Source organism: Galeopterus variegatus, unplaced genomic scaffold (assembly GCF_000696425.1).
Source record: "Galeopterus variegatus unplaced genomic scaffold, G_variegatus-3.0.2 Scaffold841, whole genome shotgun sequence".
NCBI classification, from domain to species: domain Eukaryota; kingdom Metazoa; phylum Chordata; class Mammalia; order Dermoptera; family Cynocephalidae; genus Galeopterus; species Galeopterus variegatus.
In genome coordinates this window covers 334,106-352,167 of record NW_007726952.1, presented here as the reverse complement: position 1 = coordinate 352,167, position 18,062 = coordinate 334,106, and the positions used below count along the sequence as shown (strand labels likewise).

Sequence of the window (18,062 nt, the reverse complement as noted above, 5' to 3'; positions counted from 1 at the left end):
TTCATTTCAGTTAGATGACTCTCCTTTGCCCATCATTCTAAGGACAGTTGTACCAGACTTTGGATAGGGTCTGCCCGGAATGAGTAGTAACTGCTCTTGCTGTTCTCCTAGGCACATCGATGCTGTAGTAATGATCTAAATGGAAGAGAAATAATTTTTTTAATTAAAAATAAAACACATAAACTCAAAAATAATTTGTGTTGATTACTATACTTAAAGACAGTATTTATTACTTTAATATCAGAAATGTTTTTATTAATTAATTTGAACTTTCTGACAAAAAGAAAAACAATTGCCTTGACAGATTGACCTTTCAACATCTTCCAGTAAAATTAGGTTCAACTCTTCTTTTTGAAGTAAGCATTTAAGATTAACCAAGTTAGTCTGAAAAATAATTCACTCGGGTTTTATCCTTTATTAAGAATACATTCTGATGTCATTCCTGTTACAGAATCCATAGGCAGAATAACTTATATTTCTGGGCTTTTTAAAGAAAAGTACCTAGGGTAATATAATTTAATCAATAAAATTAGTTTCTCAGGAACTTTTTTCTGTAATGATGCAAATCAGAATAACTTTGTGGCAAACAAGGCACTTGTTAATGATACAGATGATAGAAGTAAAATACTATTTTCAGTAGTAGTTTTACTCAAGTTATTGGATGTTTTATCATCTCGTGAAGGTTGGAGCAAGACTGAATTGCAGTCCCGTTCAGTTTAATTGAAATTAAATCAGAAATCTAAACTATCTTTTTCACAGCAAGTAGACTAAGTACAGTCATGTGCTGCATAACGACGTTTCAGTCAATGATGGACCACATGTATGACAGTGGTCCCGTGAGATTATAACGGAGCTGAAAACTTCCTATCCCCTAGTAACATCGTAGCCATTGAAATGTTGTAGCGCAGTGCATCACTCACGTAGGAGCAGAAGGCTATATACCATCTAGGTTTGTTTAAGTGCACTCTTACCATGTTTGCACTACAACAGAATTGTCTAACAACCCATTTCTCAGAACGTATCTCAGTTGTTAAGTGGCACATGACTGTTAACAGCATAACTTCTCACCTTCAGTCTCCATTGCACACTTGGTGTTTCTGCTTTCGTTATATTTTCACAAATTTTTACAAGTGAGATCACCTTGGGAAGTATTAACATTTTACTTACTAACTTACCATTAGAAAAGGCATAGTAATCATAGCCATCAGGTTTTCTGATGTTGGGCAGTGATATAGCTGAGGTAACCACACTCGGAAATCCTCTCCACAGTGTACTCACTTTAACTTCATTATGGAGTAGACCTGCAGATGACATTTTTAATAAAAGGTATCAGATTAAAAGGCAATATACTATCTTGGAAAGAGCCAAACAGACCTGGGTTTTACTCTGTTCACTTAATAGTTCTGTTACTTTGGTGAGTTATTTGATTTTAGTCCCTCAGTTTTTGCCCTCTGACATGGCACTAATACTTAGTATTAAAAAAATTTTTGAGCGTTACAGATTTCTATATAATGTTGTTGGTAAGAGGAACTTGATTAATACTATTTATTGTAGTTAACAAGCCTGAATAAATTTTTCCTTACCCACAAAGAAAGTACTGATCTTTGAATATTCACTAAAACAAATTTGATATGTAAGCTTAAATTATTAGGGCTGTTTGGTCAGTATTTAATAAGCCTTGCTCTATAAGAAACTGTATTACATCTACTTCATGTGTAAGAATTTTTAACACAATAAAGATGTTACCTTTATCTTGATAAGCAACTCTGACTGGTGAATAGTGAATTCTGATGGTGTGAGAAGGTACTATAGCCCGTTCAAAGCGACGTCTCCTAACCTGTGTTGGTTCTCCATACACTGAATAATTTATAGCAGGCCTTCTTCCAGTGCACTTTTTGATGGGTTCCTGTTTATAAGTATACTGCTGAATGCTGCCACCTATTATGTATTAGAAAATCACAGAATATAAAAGTTATTTTTAATCCCCCCAGAAAAAATGGAAAAGAGCATGGAGGAAATGATTAATTTTTTTCTTGTTTTTCATAAAATATGTCCAGATATTAATCATGGCTATTAGTCAAGGATATTATAAAAATAATTACTAAACCCTGAAATACTTGTTGAATGAATAAATCCAACAAATTGCACAGTTACATATATTTAACTTTAATTGAAAATAAATATGACATTCTTTATTTCAGTGACCTGAAAACTCAGGTGAACTGCGCTTTACGTGTGAAGAGATCTAAATACTTATTGCCCTCAATTTTTATTTTGTGGTTGAAAGTGTTTGATTCTAGCCATTAAAGATATCTTTTGACAGTAACCCCAGTAATAAGTGAAAATATTGAATAAAAATTCTCAACATGTTTTATAATTTTGTCAATTATGTAATACATACCTCTCTTGAAAAAATACACAGATTCCGGCCTGTCCTTGTATTTAGCTATTGAAAGAGCTGCCACTATTTTTCCATTTAGTCCTCCAAATCCTTTTACAATTTGTTTGGGATACCCTGCATCTTTTATATCATTGGTGAAACGCCAGTACTGAGAATCCTAATAAAGAGAAAATGATGTTAACAGCTTTGGGGAAAAAAAAAAAAAAAAAAATTGTTAGGAACTCAGAGGTAAGTATGGGGAAAAAGTGTTAACTTAGTTAAATATTTGAATAAGTCGACCATTAATGTTATCAAGTTAAGTGTTAAATTATTATTAAATTTTGATGATAGAATAGTTCATTAAAATATGGGACACTTCTGAATTGGAGGTTTAGGTGATTTATGTTGTAGTAATAAACAGTGGAATTGCTATTTTGTTACCTTAAAGAAGAAAGTTTTTCCATCACAGTTGCATCTAGTAAAAACAGTGTCAATGGGGGAAGGAATACCCCAAACTTCAGTAATTCTGCGAGGTGGAGATGGTGGACTGAACGGACCTAGCATCCAGAAATAATGACCTAAAATTTGAAGAGAAACATCAGCCTACAGGCTGAATACTAAAACCTATCTCAAAAGAAACCAAAATGTAAATTTTATTAATGGTTATTATAAAGAAAAACAGATTGAATGTGTTAACAAGTGTTATGACTATAAGTTTAAGTCAGGTACAGAAGGTAGTATTTGAACATTTCTGAGAGTAGATATTTCTCAAGTCTGAAATTTAGCATAACCTTTGAAAAATTTTAGTTTTCCATTTTCTCTACAAAGAGGCTTTTGGCTTTGTGACTTACAGAAAGTCACTTATGTCTCTGGATCTCAATTTCTTCATCTTTTAGAATAAAGGAGTAATAACTTAATGACTACTAAAATCTCTGTAGCCTCTACTGTGCAAGTGTGGTTTGTTTCTTTCCAGATTTAATCCAAATATGTTTTAAGAAGACTGGACTAGCAGAGACTACAGCAGAGATTTAACATGAAATAACTACTGTCCTCCCGTTTCTCTTCCACAGAGTGTAACACTTCACAATTGAGATATTTTCAAATAAAATAGAGCGGAGAATACAAATCCTGATGTTATTTCATTTGATATGACATTAAAATTTGAAATACCTTTTAAATCCTAGCAGTCGGAAAAATCTCAGTAGTACCAGTTCAAGGTCTTTTGTTTGTTACTTTAATGTGTTGATTTTGTTAATCCAATATTTTGGTTATTACTCTTAGGTTCTCATTTTCGATGTAGGTTCATAAATCAGTTTCCTTTCAAGGAAGCTCAACCCAAACTAACACTCTCCCGTGGCTTTGATTCTCATAAATGCCAAAGCAAAATGATGGAGAAGAAACAGAAATTTGTACACTCACCTCGAAATGCAACTAATGTTCCATTGCGCAAAGTAGTCAGTCCATCTACCGGCTTACCGTTGCATAAATTGGTCTCATCTAAAACAAATTAACAAAAAATTAACCCAATGCAGAGCAGAATGAGAGAAGTATCTTTTTTCAAATTTTCCCGTTGAGTTTCATGACCTGTTTACCCTTTCCTAAACTCTTGAAGGGCACAGTTTGAGGTGCTTGCATTTCAAAGGTGAAAGAGAAGTGATATATTTTATAATTCCATTTTACTTAAAGATGATACTATTCAAAAGTATTATATAATATAAATCATTATGAATTGGAATTGGCCTTGATCAAGGTTACCTTGATCTTCGTGTAAACTAGGCATTTATTGGATGTTTGAACTCAACTAAGTTTTTTTGACATTGTATATACCGTCTCTGCTTCTTACAGACACAGATACACTAAATTCCTAACCCTAGGTTATTACTTGATTTTCTAAGGACTGTGATTGCTCTTCTGCTTACCTTTATAGGTAAGCTATAAAACTTCACAAGTTAACCAGTTCAGGGTTCTAGGTAATATATCAGTGGAGTGATCCTAAATCAAGACATTCTGGTTCAGATAGATGTAAGTTAACATAAGCAGTTTTAAAAATGAAAGTAATTGATTCTTATTACCTGAAAGCATGGGGTTGGTGCTAAGGCCTTGAATGTGCCCTCTCACTAAGTAATCAGTGCCTGGAATAACTATTGGAGTTAACACAGGCGGCATGGGAATCATAAGAAGTTTTTCTCCTTCACCATCTGCATCTTCATTCTTTGGATTTACTTCAACTATTTCTGAGTTTGGAGTTTGGTTAGGGCTGGTGGTGGTTTGGAGCATGGCTTCCGCTAAAGAGGTAGGGTTTAATTCAGGCACTGTTGAAGTCATCTTTGGGGGAGTTGGTGTAGTCTTTGGTTTTCTCACTCTAGGTGTTATGTTTGGCTTTTTTGTAGAAGTAGGCTTTTGGGGTGCTTTGGTTGGCTTTTGGAGTTTAGGAGTTGTTGCTTTAGAATTAGTTGTATCTTTTGGTCTAGTTGTTGTTCCTTCAGGTTTGTTTATAATCTTTTTAGTTGTAGTAGTTGACTTTTTTGATGCAGTCGTTCCTGTGGGTGCAAGAGTTGTTGCTTTAAGAGTAGTAATTTTGAGTGATGTGGTATCTTGAGTTGTGGTAGATGTTGCTTGCATGGTTGTACTTGTTATTTTGGATTCAGTAGTCTTTTCTTCTGTTGTAGTTGCTGTCTCTTTTGTTGTAATCTTAGGTGCAGCAGTTGTAATTTCAAGTGTAGTATGTATGTCTTTTTCTGTTGTCTTGTCTTTAACTATTGTAGTGATTTCAACCTTGGTCACTTCAGAAGTCTTAGTTGCAGGTACAACAGGCTCCTTTGGACTGTTTTCAAGAGCCTTTGATGTGGGTCCTGCGGAAAACTCAGGAGTTGATTCTGCTGGCATCTTGGGGGTATTGGGAGGCTCCATGGTGGTAGTTGGAACAGATGACTCGGAGGTGGTTGGAACAGGCTCCGTGGGGGTGGTGGGTGTAGGCTCCTTGGGGGTGGTAGGAGTGGGCTTCTTTGAGGTGGTGGGTGCCAGATCCTTGGGGGTAGTGGGAGCCGGTGTCTTGGTGGTGGAAGCTGGTGCCTTGGGGGTGGTTGGAGTGGTTGGAGCCAGTGCCTTGGGGGTGGTGGGAGCTGGTGCCTTGGGGGTGGTAGGAGTGGTTGGAGCTGGTGCCTTGGGGGTGGTTGGAGTGGTTGGAGCCAGTGCCTTGGGGGTGGTGGGAGCTGGTGCCTTGGGGGTGGTAGGAGTGGTTGGAGCTGGTGCCTTGGGGGTGGTTGGAGTGGTTGGAGCCAGTGCCTTGGGGGTGGTGGGAGCTGGTGCCTTGGGGGTGGTAGGAGTGGTTGGAGCTGGTGCCTTGGGGGTGGTTGGAGTGGTTGGAGCCAGTGCCTTGGGGGTGGTGGGAGCTGGTGCCTTGGGGGTGGTAGGAGTGGTTGGAGCTGGTGCCTTGGGGGTGGTTGGAGTGGTTGGAGCTGGTGCTTTGGGGGTGGTTGGAGTGGTTGGAGCTGGTGCTTTGGGGGTGGTTGGAGTGGTTGGAGCTGGTGCTTTGGGGGTGGTTGGAGTGGTTGGAGCTGGTGCTTTGGGGGTGGTTGGAGTGGTTGGAGCTGGTGCCTTGGGGGTGCTAGGAGCTGGAGCCTTGGGGGTAGTAGGAGTGGTTGGAGCTGGTGCCTTGGGGGTGGTTGGAGTGGTTGGAGCTGGTGCTTTGGGGGTGGTTGGAGTGGTTGGAGCTGTTGACTTGGCGGTGGTTGGAGCTGGTTCCTTGGGGGTGGTGAAAGCAGGGGTTTTGGTTGTAGTTTCAACTTTGGGTATAGGTTTAGCAGGAACATCAGATGTGGCCGCAAAATCTTGAGTAGATGTTTTCTCTGCATTTTGTGTCTCTTCAGCTGAAGTTATCTCTTTTACACTAGTTGAAGTCTGTATATTTGTTATGGTAGTCTCTCTAGTTTCAACTGTTGTCTTTTTATTGGCTGTCAAAGATGTCTCCTTGGATGTATCAGAATTAGGTGGAAGACTGGGTTTAGGATCTGTTGGTTTTACTGTTATAATCTGGGGAGATGTGGTAACTTCATGGTGTTGGGTGGTGGGAGTGGGCTCCTTGTGGGTGGTGGGTGCGGGCTCCTTGGTGGGAGTAGGTACTGGCTCCTTGGGGATGATGGGAGCAGGCTTCTTGGTGGTAGTGGGTGTAGGTTCCTTGGGGGTGGTGGGTGCAGGCTTCTCGGTGGTAGTGGGTGTAGGTTCCTTGGGGGTGGTGGGTGCAGGCTTCTCGGTGGTAGTGGGTGTAGGCTCCTTGGGGGTGGTGGGTGCAGGCTTCTCGGTGGTAGTGGGTGTAGGTTCCTTGGTGGTAGTGGGTGTAGGTTCCTTGGGGGTGGTGGGTGCAGGCTTCTTGGAAGTGGTAAGAGCAGAGGCTTTGGTTGTAGTTTCAGCTTTGAGTGTAGGTTTAGCAGGAACATCAGATGTGGCTCCAAAATCTTGAGTAGATATTTTCTCTGTATTTCGTGTCTCTTCAGCCGAAGTAGTTTTCTCTTTTACACTAGTTGAAGTTTGTTTTGTTACAGTTGTCTCCTTTGTTTCAACTGTTGTCTTTTTCTCTTTGGATGTATCAGAATTAGGTAGAAGACTGGGTTTAGGATCTGTTGGTTTTGCTATTGTAATCTTGAGAGTTGTGGTAACTTTATTGAGTTGGGTGGTAGGAATGTAAGGAGTTGGGGTGAGCCTGAAATCGTCCTTGTCCAGTCCACTTCCAGCTTCATCTACATCTGGTGGTTCTGGGACAGGTTTCTTATTTGGAGTTCTTTTCTTCTTGTTATCTTTTACTAGAGAAAAAAATATACATTTTGTTATTTTTGATTAGTTTTTTCTTTTTAATGGTGACATAAAGATTCCACCCTTATCATTGACTAGCTGTGTGTCCCTAGGCAAATCTCCAACTTCTAATAATATGTCCATTAATTTATTGTAAAATGGTAAATACTCAACCTATCTTAATGGGCTGTTTTAGGGAATGGATGAGATAAGGATTGAAAAGGACAAGTAAAACCTTATACAAATACATGGAAGCCAGTGGCAACTTTGAAATTACCAATATGACCAATAACACTAGTTTATCTCTTTTTTTTTTTTTTTTTAAAGATGACCGGTAAGGGGACCTTAACCCTTGACTTGGTGTTGTCAGCACCACGCTCACCCAGTGAGCAAACCAGCCATCCCTATGTAGGGATCTGAACCCGTGGCCTTGGTGTTATCAGCACCGCACTCTCCCGAGTGAGCCACGGGCCAGCCCTTAGTTTATCTCTTTATATGAATTTTCTTTACTCTTCACTTCGTCCAGTCCTCTTATTCCTCGTTGCCCAGTGCCCCTTTCTTCCTCCTGGTTTCACCGCACCAGTTACCTCAGAGACCTCTACAGCTACTTCTAAGGAATCTGCCGCAGTCATCCACGAGATCCCTGCTAAGCCCTCTTTCTATACACAGGTTTATTAGCCACTGTCTTTTCTCTGCCCGACCAGACTTGACAGTCCCAGGGGGTGGAGGGAGAAGATTAGGATGCCATGGCAGCAAAGACTTTATTTAACAGGGTTTCTTACAGCAGCTACCCCACAGGTAAACTACGAAGCCCAAGGGCATTTCACTGAGGTGAATTTTGTTTAGCAAACATGTACTGCACTTCTATTTTGTGCAAGATTCTGTGGATGACTCTAAGCTTAAATATCTGGCTATTCAGCTAGAGAGAACGCTTCAGAGGAAATCACAACCACCTAAGAGACAGAGTTCTTCAAAACTCTATTATCCAAAATTCAGTGTTTCCTGGAGAAAGAGAACATATTTTAGAATTTCAGGAAATAATAAACAGAGCAGAACAAAGGGCTTCTCTTTGGAGGACGTAATAGCCTACCCTTTAGCACATTCACTACTAGAGGAAAATCAGCCAGATATGATACATAATTTATTAAGAAAATAATGAAGAGGATCTGTGGATAATCATATTGCCTTTCCATAAAGGTTTATGAGAATTTAATGGGTTAGTATTTGTAAAACACTTAAAGCATTACATAAGTGGTTGTTAACAAAAGAAAGCTGGGGAAAGTAAAATGAAGACACAAGGAAGATAGAGGAAAGGGGAAAAAAGCAAAATGATATCAGGGAGACAGGAATTATAGCAGAGCTCTAAGTCATCATGTCTGATGCCATCCTGTGGTTCCACGGTCGCTGCCACAACTTCTTATCCTTTCCTTTTAAGAGTGGCTTCTTAGCTGCTTGGCACTAAAGTTATACACACACACCCCACCACCACCACCACCAAATATTGAGATATCCTCAAATCATTCTACCAACACGCATTACTTTCAAATAATTATTGTTATCGTGGCATTGATATAGTCTTTGATCTTTATCAATGCTCAAACCTTTGGGTTTCTTCTGTAATTCTCTATTAGCAGCTGAATTTTTGGAAGACTTGATTTTCCGAATAGTTGAAGAGGAAGAGGAAGAGGAGGAGGAGGACTCTTGATTTTCAGAAACAGAATGTTCTATAAATCAAATAAAAAGGTTGATCACACCAACTGTGATTTAAAGCAAAAAAGAACTGCCAGTCCAAATACAGTAAGAAATGCTATTTACTGATCTACAAATATCTATGTTCTACCTTTATTTTGTCAGTAATATGATAAACTGCCCTTTTAATTTGTCACTTAAAAGCAAGGCACCTGAACTTATCACAGATATTAGCAATATAACTTTCAATGTTCATATCTGCAAAATTTCTCATAGATACTAATTATTCTGCAAAAAAAAAAGAAAAAGAAAAAATGGGTTTTGTTTTTGTTCTTGTTTTTTATTGTAAGATTTTCTTCTCTTCAGATTATTTTAACCCAGACACATGCTGGGTTTGGTAAATAAGCAAAGACTATGAATACCTGACAGTTTATACTTTGGCTTAAACTCTGATTTAAACAGAATGTGTAACGAGCCTTTTATGACTCACGAGATCATCCTGTTCTCCGAGAACAGTCTCATATAAGTAGTCCACCTACAGGATAATTTCATCTAAGAAACCTCCTTTTGTTCCATCTGTCATCTTCCTACCTTCTGTTATTTCCTTTGATTCTATAACTTTCTTAGTCGTCTTCTTATCTGGTGATTTGGGTGAACGTTTGGTTGTTGATTTGATGGTTTGAGGTGCTCTTGGAGGCAGAGGTGCAGTCTTTGAAGATGGTGGAGATGTGGGATTATGCACTGAGGCCAAGCAAGACATGTCGGTTAACATCTTATTTATATTCATCAGCAGCAACTCTGTGAAAAGCACTGATGCATCTGGCTTCAAGAGTAGATGCTGGTTAAAGCCAGTGCGGGCAGGCTCTAGCCCAACACTAAACCAATTAATTCTGAGGATGCAGTGCTACGAGTATCAGTTCTCAAATGGTTGTAAATAGGACAGGGAGCAGTCTCAGGAATCAAAAGACCTGAAATCCAGTCCTAGGCCTGCAAATCTAGATCTCCATTGTGACACTGGACAAATAGTCTAACTCCTCCTGAACTTCGTTTTCTCATCTGCAAACTAAGATGTTTAATCAAGATGATTTCTGAAGGTGTTCGCCCACCGGAAAAACACTTGATTCTATGAGCTTTATCTGTCATGCCACCCTTCCTTGATTATAAAAACAATACTATTTTTGTGGACGACAGGTTAGTCATGCTCTTGAGAAGAGGAATATAATAATTACCTTTTTTCTATTCATATCCATTTAAATCAAATTATGCTAATTAACCTTTTATTTATTTTCTTTAATTGCAAAAGTTCTACATGAATATTTATTCTTGTGAAAATTTCACACCTTCACATTGTGCTTTTGCTCCAAACATAAAACTTTCCAAAGATAAACAACTGTTAATGGTTTGGTGTGTAACTTTTTAAACTTTTATCTCCCTCCCCCCTTGCCTTTTCATGTCTAGAAGAGAAGACACGGCGCATTTTTTTTATCATTAGGAATTAGAAGAAAAAAAGAGGGACTTTTGAAAGATATGAAAACACAGAGCCATGAGGACTGAGAAGAGTTGTGATAAATCCTGCTGCTCCCACCAAACATCTCGCAACTCTACTACCGGAGTGCCCGTGCACTGACTACTGAACCTCTCCCTTTCTCCTCCCGTACAACAAAAGTGCCAAATACTCAATTTGAGAAACAGTCCTGCCACGTGCCAGCTAGTGATCTTGGGCAAGACAGTCAACTTCTTAGGCTCAGTTTTCTCACCCATATTCGGAAGCACTTGGACTGCTATGATTCCTTCACTTCTTTACCTTGCCTTTTCATGTCTAGAAGAGAAGACACGGCGCATTTTTTTTATCATTAGGAATTAGAAGAAAAGAAGAGGGACTTTTGAAAGATATGAAAACACAGAGCCATGAGGACTGAGAAGAGTTGTGATAAATCCTGCTGCTCCCACCAAACATCTCGCAACTCTACTACCGGAGTGCCCGTGCACTGACTACTGAACCTCTCCCTTTCTCCTCCCGTACAACAAAAGTGCCAAATACTCAATTTGAGAAACAGTCCTGCCACGTGCCAGCTAGTGATCTTGGGCAAGACAGTCAACTTCTTGGGCTCAGTTTTCTCACCCATATTCGGAAGCACTTGGACTGCTATGATTCCTTCACTTCTTTAAGTGTTATAATTTTTAGATATAGATGCCTGTCTATAGCTACCCTGAAAGAATTAAGTGGTGAGTCTCAGTCAGGAGAGTTGGTTGGTTATTCTTAAAATGAGGTATTTAAACTCTGGGTGGTTCCTCTATTTTCAGATAGGACCCTGACTACCTCTGTTAATTCTGTAAATGAAATGTCCAGTATTGTTTTTGGATTAACTAATTCTCAGGTAATCTGACCCAACACTTCATAGCATAAAGTATGCCCTTGTTAAATTTTTCTCTCAATCCTCTTCCCTCCCTACCTGTCCTCTGCCCAAAATAAGTCCTTAGTTTTTTTTGTCTCACAGCCAAAACAATTATCAGGGTAATCAGTAAGTGTGTACCACGAATCATCAGGCCTTCTGAAAGCTACAGGAATGCTGAGCTCTGAGTTTTTGATTACAAGGGTGTTATCTCCATTATTTTTGGAGTGCTTTCCAAAGAAAACATTGAACAGTCAAGAAACATCCCTCAACTCTGCTGATTAACAGTTTTCCATTCTATTCCTCCAATGTTCTAAACAAGCAGGAGTTGCAAGGTTGTTTAAATAAAATAACATCATGCAGGCAATGCTTATTTTCACTTTTACCTCCATAAATATTCTCATTTTAACAAAGTAGGATTTAAGAGCAAACATCTGGTAAAAGAAAGTAATCCATTATTTAAGTACATTTTTTTAACCTCTCTCTCTTTTTTTTTTTTCAATACGGAGGATTTTGTTATATTCTCAGAGTCCTTCTTCAGGACCTATAACAAGAGAAGAGGATTGTTAAACTCGACTATCCCTTTTTATTGACTGTCTGCACAGGCATTTGTACAGAGACTACTGAAGGGGCTATAGAGATGGGAAGAAACATAGAACTGACAGTTAACAACTTCTTGGTAGATTTGCCTGTAAATTTAGTGGCTAAAACTAATTCACGAATGTACTTGTTCAGAGAAGCTAAAAGTATTGATTCGTCCTTAAATATACACTCAAACATTAAAACAAAACCAGATAGCTCAAAAGACAATTGTCTTTGTGGAGTCAGCACCATTAGATTGAAACGAGAAATCAAGTGTGTTGATTACTTTTGGTTTAACCTGAAATTAAATCATATCTGAAGAAAAAATCATGTACACTCAGTTCTCTGTTACTCAACCAGCAATCTCCTATGATCCCGGAGACTGGCTGAGCCAGGGGATGCTGCTGTTGGAAGACACTTTTCTTCTTTAATTCATTTTTGTAAAACAGAAGTATTATGAAATAGCTTATACATTAGTAAAGTCCAGACCTCAGCTGGGCTGCGAGTTGCTTACCTTCTGCACAGAATCTGCCATAATCCGAACAACACTTGCCGTACTTGTCACATTGGGAGTCACAGTCACACTCCCTTCCTCGTGCAAAGGACTCAAAGCAGCGGCCTTTACAGGAAAGCTCTACTCAGAGCAAAAGAAAACATTATGGATTATTGATATGAAGCCATACCCATGTATTTGATAGTCATTTCCCACCTTACAGCTGACTAGCGTTCCAAAAGTGTATTTCTAAGTCCTTTATTTGGGATTCGGAATATATCATCCAGTAAACCATGGGTGGTGTTTCACATGGAGACAGTCCAAGTTAAGAAAGAAATGTGGTGACTTAGGGAAACTTTCCCTGTCCTTCAAGCCCTTAGAGACCCTCCAATGCTACCTGAATCACTTACATGTATGAACAATAGAAAAATGGGAAATGTTTGAATAATAAAGTATTCCTTATATGAAATCCTCTGTCATTGCCTCACACCACTGATTTGTAATAGATTTATATTAATTGAATGTTCAAATCCTATAACAGTACATTCCAAAGAGCTGGCTTAATATAAATGGGTCACTGGTCAGGCTCAAAACATCATGTATAATGCATTCATCAGCTTCACATGCACATTCTAAAGCAAATATAGCTTTAAAATTTTAATTATAATTTTCATAAATTGAATATGAAGTGTTTCTGCGTTAATAACAAAATGGCCCAAAATATGTTGAAGTGAAATAGTACTCATAATTTAAAATTTAGATTCCTTGGGTTTTAACTGAAACTCATCACTAAACACTAGTGCTTCATCTTTAAAGTGCTTTTTTCAGGTAATTTAGAAACATGTTAATATCAAAAAGTCACATAGTAGACAAGATTATTCTATGCCCATGGATTTTTTTTTGTTGAAACTATTGAAAGTCCCCATCATTAAACAATTACATCTTTGATTGTTAGTAAATAATTCCTCATTACTATCTATTTAAGGACTCCTGAGTCACAGTATTGTCTGTATTGAAAACAAGACATTTTGCTTATTTTCAGGCTCCCCCTTCCCCTCCCCAGTGATCACAAGCTTTGACATCATGATTGTTAGTAAATAATTCCTCATTACTATCTATTTAAGGACTCCTGAGTCACAGTATTGTCTGTATTGAAAACAATACATTTTGCTTATTTTCAGGCTCCCCCTTCCCCTCCCCAGTGATCACAAGCTTTGACATCATTCTTAGCTACAGCACACTGCGACATTTATGCAAGTGAAGGGAAAGGCACTTAAGCAAAGGAAGTGAAATAGTGAAAACAGCACTGCAAGGGGGTGCGAGGGGAGGCTCACGGTGCTTGACAGAGAACAGCAGTGCTTGACAGAGGAGATGCCAGTTCTCAGGACTTACCCTTGGTGCAGACTTTCTTGAAATCAGGGCAGCACTCCATGTAGTGTTGACAGTTATAATCACAGTTGCAGGGGGCATCTCTAGAATACCCTTCCCCACATCTCCCTGCACAGCTTGATAAATCTAAAATTATACAATACTAGCGTAAACATGGCCACACCACTTTGTAGGAAGGGAGAGATCTAATGAGGAGAACACAGCTGCTTGGCGAGGGAGAATTTCATCGATCAGACTATGCTGGGAATGATGGTTAGTAATTGGCCCAGATGATATTTGGCTGATCTCTTATGTGATCTTGATCATGTCACTTTATTCTTCACTAGACTGTGAAGATAAATACACTTTAAAAAATCAGACAAAGTCATGGCTTTGCATAAAGATGGTGATATTCCTGGAGGAAGGTGGCACCTATAGCTACTACTGCTGCTGCTGCTGTGATGATTACTTGATGCCATTATTGAGCATCTCTGTGCCAGGTCCTGAGTCACACATTATCTCTAATGCTTCTGAAAGGTTTCCAGGACAGTACTAGTAGCCCCTTTTTAGACACAAGGAAACTGAAACACAGAAATGTTAATAACTTGCTCAACAGCACACAGCCAGTTAATAGTTCCAGTATGTATATTTTATGGGTCAATTGACACCTATTAATTATTTGTACTGTCCTCTTTCCCTCTTATCAGTGTCCTGATTTGGATAATAAATAATGCAGTCATCTCACGTAAATGGCCCATTCAGAATTTGAACTCTGACATCTGATTCTAAAGCCCAAGCTTTCTCCACCCAATCATATTGCCTTTCATTCCTGATGATGAGTTTAAAGCAAGCTAGTTGTTATAGAACAAACTTAAAAAAGCATTCTCTTCCTTTATTAGTGGGGATAAGTGGATTCTTTAAATATTGGGGTAGTCATATGCTTACAACCACCACTAAAGTGAGTACAAAACAGAGAACCCTTGAAATAGCATCTGGGCATAAATATAAAGGTCATGAATAGAGTTTGGGCAAAAAAACCAAACAATAACAAATTCATAATTATCCTTAAATATATTTTAAAAAAATCATTTGGAAAATAACACCTTAAATCCTCTCTGAGAGATAACCACAGGAATGTAACAATGTGATCCAGCTCTGAAAGAGAAATTAGTAGGTGAAATGTCCTAAACCCAGAGGGATGTTGAAACACACTGAAAAAGTCTCCAAAGAAAAGAGTCTAGGAAAGTTAAAGTCTTGAAATGCAAATAAAACAGTAAATAGTAGGATGACTTTCAGAACTTGTTGCATACATATGTGCACAATACAAAACTGCATATATAGTGTATGTATATAAATACATATATTATATATAAAGAAAAAAGAGAACTAGAACAGGTTGAGAAGGCAAGAGAAGCAGACAAGACAACATCAAAAGATTGTTCTCTTACAGCTGGCAGATTTCTGAAATAAGAAATCAATGATCTTTTCAGGAAAAGTTTAACTTCACAGATTCGAAGTCTTTTCTACTTTTATTGCTATTAATTTTAACCACTAGTTTTAATTTCATTTATTTAAAGGAAAGTAAAACTGTTTTAGTGAACAACTGATTTATTACAGAGGAAGAGGTGGTTTAGGAAATGCACCCAGTGTTATGAGCCTTGTAGTACAATTATGAGTGAACCTCAGAATCTGGAGACACCAGAGTAGTCATTATTTTTTATTAAATATTTATTTTTGCTTTCATGTGTTTTTCCATCTTTTCCTATCAAAGGAATCCTGCAACTATGCCTGTGCAGGCCATTTTCTCTCATGTTCAGGCTTCATGAGAATTTTAGTTATTTTACTAGAAATGTCTACTTTAGAAATGTAATTTCACCATAACAATTGTGAATCTTTACTTTTCTTCTCTCAGATTCTGTTTATCAAAGGAAAAAAGAAGGAAAAGAAAAGAAAAGGAAAATCCTAAGCTTAGTATCTAGAGTACATGCTGGAGACTTTGGCTAATGTGATTACATTTAATGCACTTTAACATTCTCTGTAAGTGAATACCAAGAACTGTTCCTACAGGATTTACTCGGTTTTGGAAGGACTGTGAATAGTTCAATATTATAATACAAAATGACATTCACATCTTTATAAGTGGATGAATAGTTCTTGTAAGAAAGAGAGAACACTTTCAAGATTAATAAAATGTCATTTGAAACATTGTAAATGTTCATTATAATGATATCTATGTCTACATGATGCCAAAATGAGTTATTGCATCAATAATTTATTTGCTGTCAAAGACTAGTTAAGTTTATCTGCCAATATATAGGCAAAATTATACTTAAATGTTGTTCTTTTCAGTTATTTTGGATGATATTGTATACCTCCAGCATAGTTTTATCACATGTCTGCATTTTTTTTTAATTTTGGAGAGAACCATAGGAATAATGAGTACCCAGATTATTCTATGTGAAAGCTCAAAACTTCTTAAAATATTTTATAATACAGGAGAAAAAGGTGAGAATTCCAAAACACATATATACTTCAGATGTTTTTCATTATTTTAATGTTGTGCTATGCATTAAACTGAAACAAATATAAATTTTTAGAAATCTATTTTGCTGTCATAAAAAATCAAGATTGATTGATTAATGATAGTTGTTAAATAAAAGTATTTTTTTATGTTTAAGTTACCTTGAGATGAAACTTGCTGAATCAAGAAAACAGAAACCAGCAGCAACAAGTACATGGAAAATATTTTCCACTCCATGGTTGTTTTCAGGTACTGCATGAACCTTGCTGAGAATAAAATTAAAATATCAGAAAACTGCTCTTTAATCTCATGCCTAATTTATGCTTGTGTTACACACAATGTTTCAATAACCTTTAAAATGCAATTTAATGACAAAACCATCTCATTCTGGAAACATGACTTTTTAAAGTAATCAGCTTTAATTCTACAGAAAATATTTGGCCGTTAGATTCAATCTTATGCAGAGCAAATCAAGTCACCCTCAGTCATGTTATCAACCATTTTGACAATTTAGAAATCTCCAAAATAGAAAATAGACATCTTAAGACTCTCTTCAAAGTATAGCGTGTACTTACAGTGCAAAGTTTAAATCCTATCTTGGGGGGAAAAAAACCCAGCTTCAGTAAAATTTAACAAACATAGTGGAGTTATTTTTCCAATTTTCCCTTAACGACTCTCTTCAAAGTATAGCGTGTACTTACAGTGCAAAGTTTAAATCCTATCTTGGGGGGAAAAAACCCAGCTTCAGTAAAATTTAACAAACATAGTGGAGTTATTTTTCCAATTTTCCCTTAACTCTCAATATAAATTTATAGGCTTTCAACAGGTGTATTATACAAATATGATCCTTTTCAAAATTTTCCTACTACTATACTTAACTCCTTTCCAACACCTTTACTGGAAACACATTTAATTCCATGAGAAAAGTTAACTTTAACACTTACCAGTAAAAGGATAGATGAGTTTCTCCAATGTCCTGGAAGTCTTATATATCAGTGCAAATATATTGGGAAGAACCAGTTAGTCCAAAGGTTACACAAAATCAACAGTGACAATCTATGAAATCAAACTTTCCTCATTTATTGGAAGAGGGCCCAGACGACTAGACTTAGGCAACAGCTGGAAAACACTTCCATTAAGAAAAATGACTACTACAAAATAAATTCAAATTTATTGGGCAAACACATTTCTAATTTCTGAGTGAAGTGAACAAAGTGTCCTGAAATGGTGAATCGCTCTGGCAGGATTTGACTAGCATTTTGAAGCAGCAATTTAAAAATAGTCAAATGCCAGAATCATTTCTTTATTTTTTTTTTCAGTTAAATCTAGCAAAGGTGGTTTTGAAACTTATCTAGTGTTAGCTTGTGGTATAAATTTTCTGAACTTATACCATTAGACTGAATGTACATTTCTTTTCTTGAATGTTTTTATTTCCTCTGAGCACAGAAAACATGTTCTCAATTATCTACAGGTGAATTGTTCATGCTGTGGATTTTCTTGCTTCCTTTACCATATAAATACTTGCTTAAAAAATTGTACTGATACTTCCTTTTGCATTTTTATTTAAGACCAGCAGTGTGTGAAGATGCTCGTTTAAGTGAATAATTTAACTTTCTCACCACAGAGAAAATGTGAACCATCAGCTTTGCAGAGATAAGTCAGCTCAGCTCAAGGCTTTACCCTATTTTGACATGGAATGTTCCTGTTCAAATCTTACCTACCAACGTAAGGTCTTGCTCATGCCCTAATTCCTTTCTGAAACCTTCCTGGATCAACCCAAATCACATCTACAATTATAGTCAACAAATGGACTACATTTTATTGAAATTACCTGTTTATCTCCCTCCC

At 37.4% G+C, this 18,062-nt stretch overlaps 1 protein-coding gene across 4 annotated transcripts; it reads right to left on the bottom strand.

The window, feature by feature from the left end:
• Positions 1–14: 14 nt before the first annotated feature.
• PRG4 (proteoglycan 4) lies at positions 15–16,451 on the bottom strand. Of its 4 annotated transcripts, XM_008572831.1 has the most exons (13): positions 16,376–16,451; positions 13,718–13,840; positions 12,347–12,466; positions 9,449–9,598; positions 8,770–8,892; positions 6,317–7,179; positions 4,453–6,226; positions 3,800–3,877; positions 2,822–2,958; positions 2,402–2,558; positions 1,747–1,938; positions 1,176–1,301; positions 15–135 (listed from the first exon to the last, which is right to left on the bottom strand). In XM_008572831.1, exons 1-13 carry the CDS (start codon positions 16,449–16,451, stop codon positions 38–40), a joined length of 4,017 nt encoding a protein of 1,338 aa, XP_008571053.1. In that variant the 3' UTR covers positions 15–37. The 4 variants fall into 4 exon arrangements, with proteins under 4 accessions (XP_008571053.1, XP_008571054.1, XP_008571055.1 ...); XM_008572832.1 differs by lacking the exon at positions 13,718–13,840; XM_008572833.1 differs by lacking the exons at positions 8,770–8,892; positions 9,449–9,598.
• Between the last annotated feature and the right edge of the window lie 1,611 nt (positions 16,452–18,062).

Bases quoted from the DNA above. Each gene is read 5' to 3' on its own strand.
- PRG4 (XM_008572831.1), bottom strand. From the start codon at position 16,451: ATGGAGTGGAAAATATTTTCCATGTACTTGTTGCTGCTGGTTTCTGTT. The intron at 12,467-13,717 runs GTAAGTCCTGAG...TGCTCTGAGTAG, and splicing joins CAAGAAAGTCTGCACCAAGG to AGCTTTCCTGTAAAGGCCGC. The intron at 8,893-9,448 runs GTAGGAAGATGA...TTTGATTTATAG, and splicing joins ATCAAAGGAAATAACAGAAG to AACATTCTGTTTCTGAAAAT.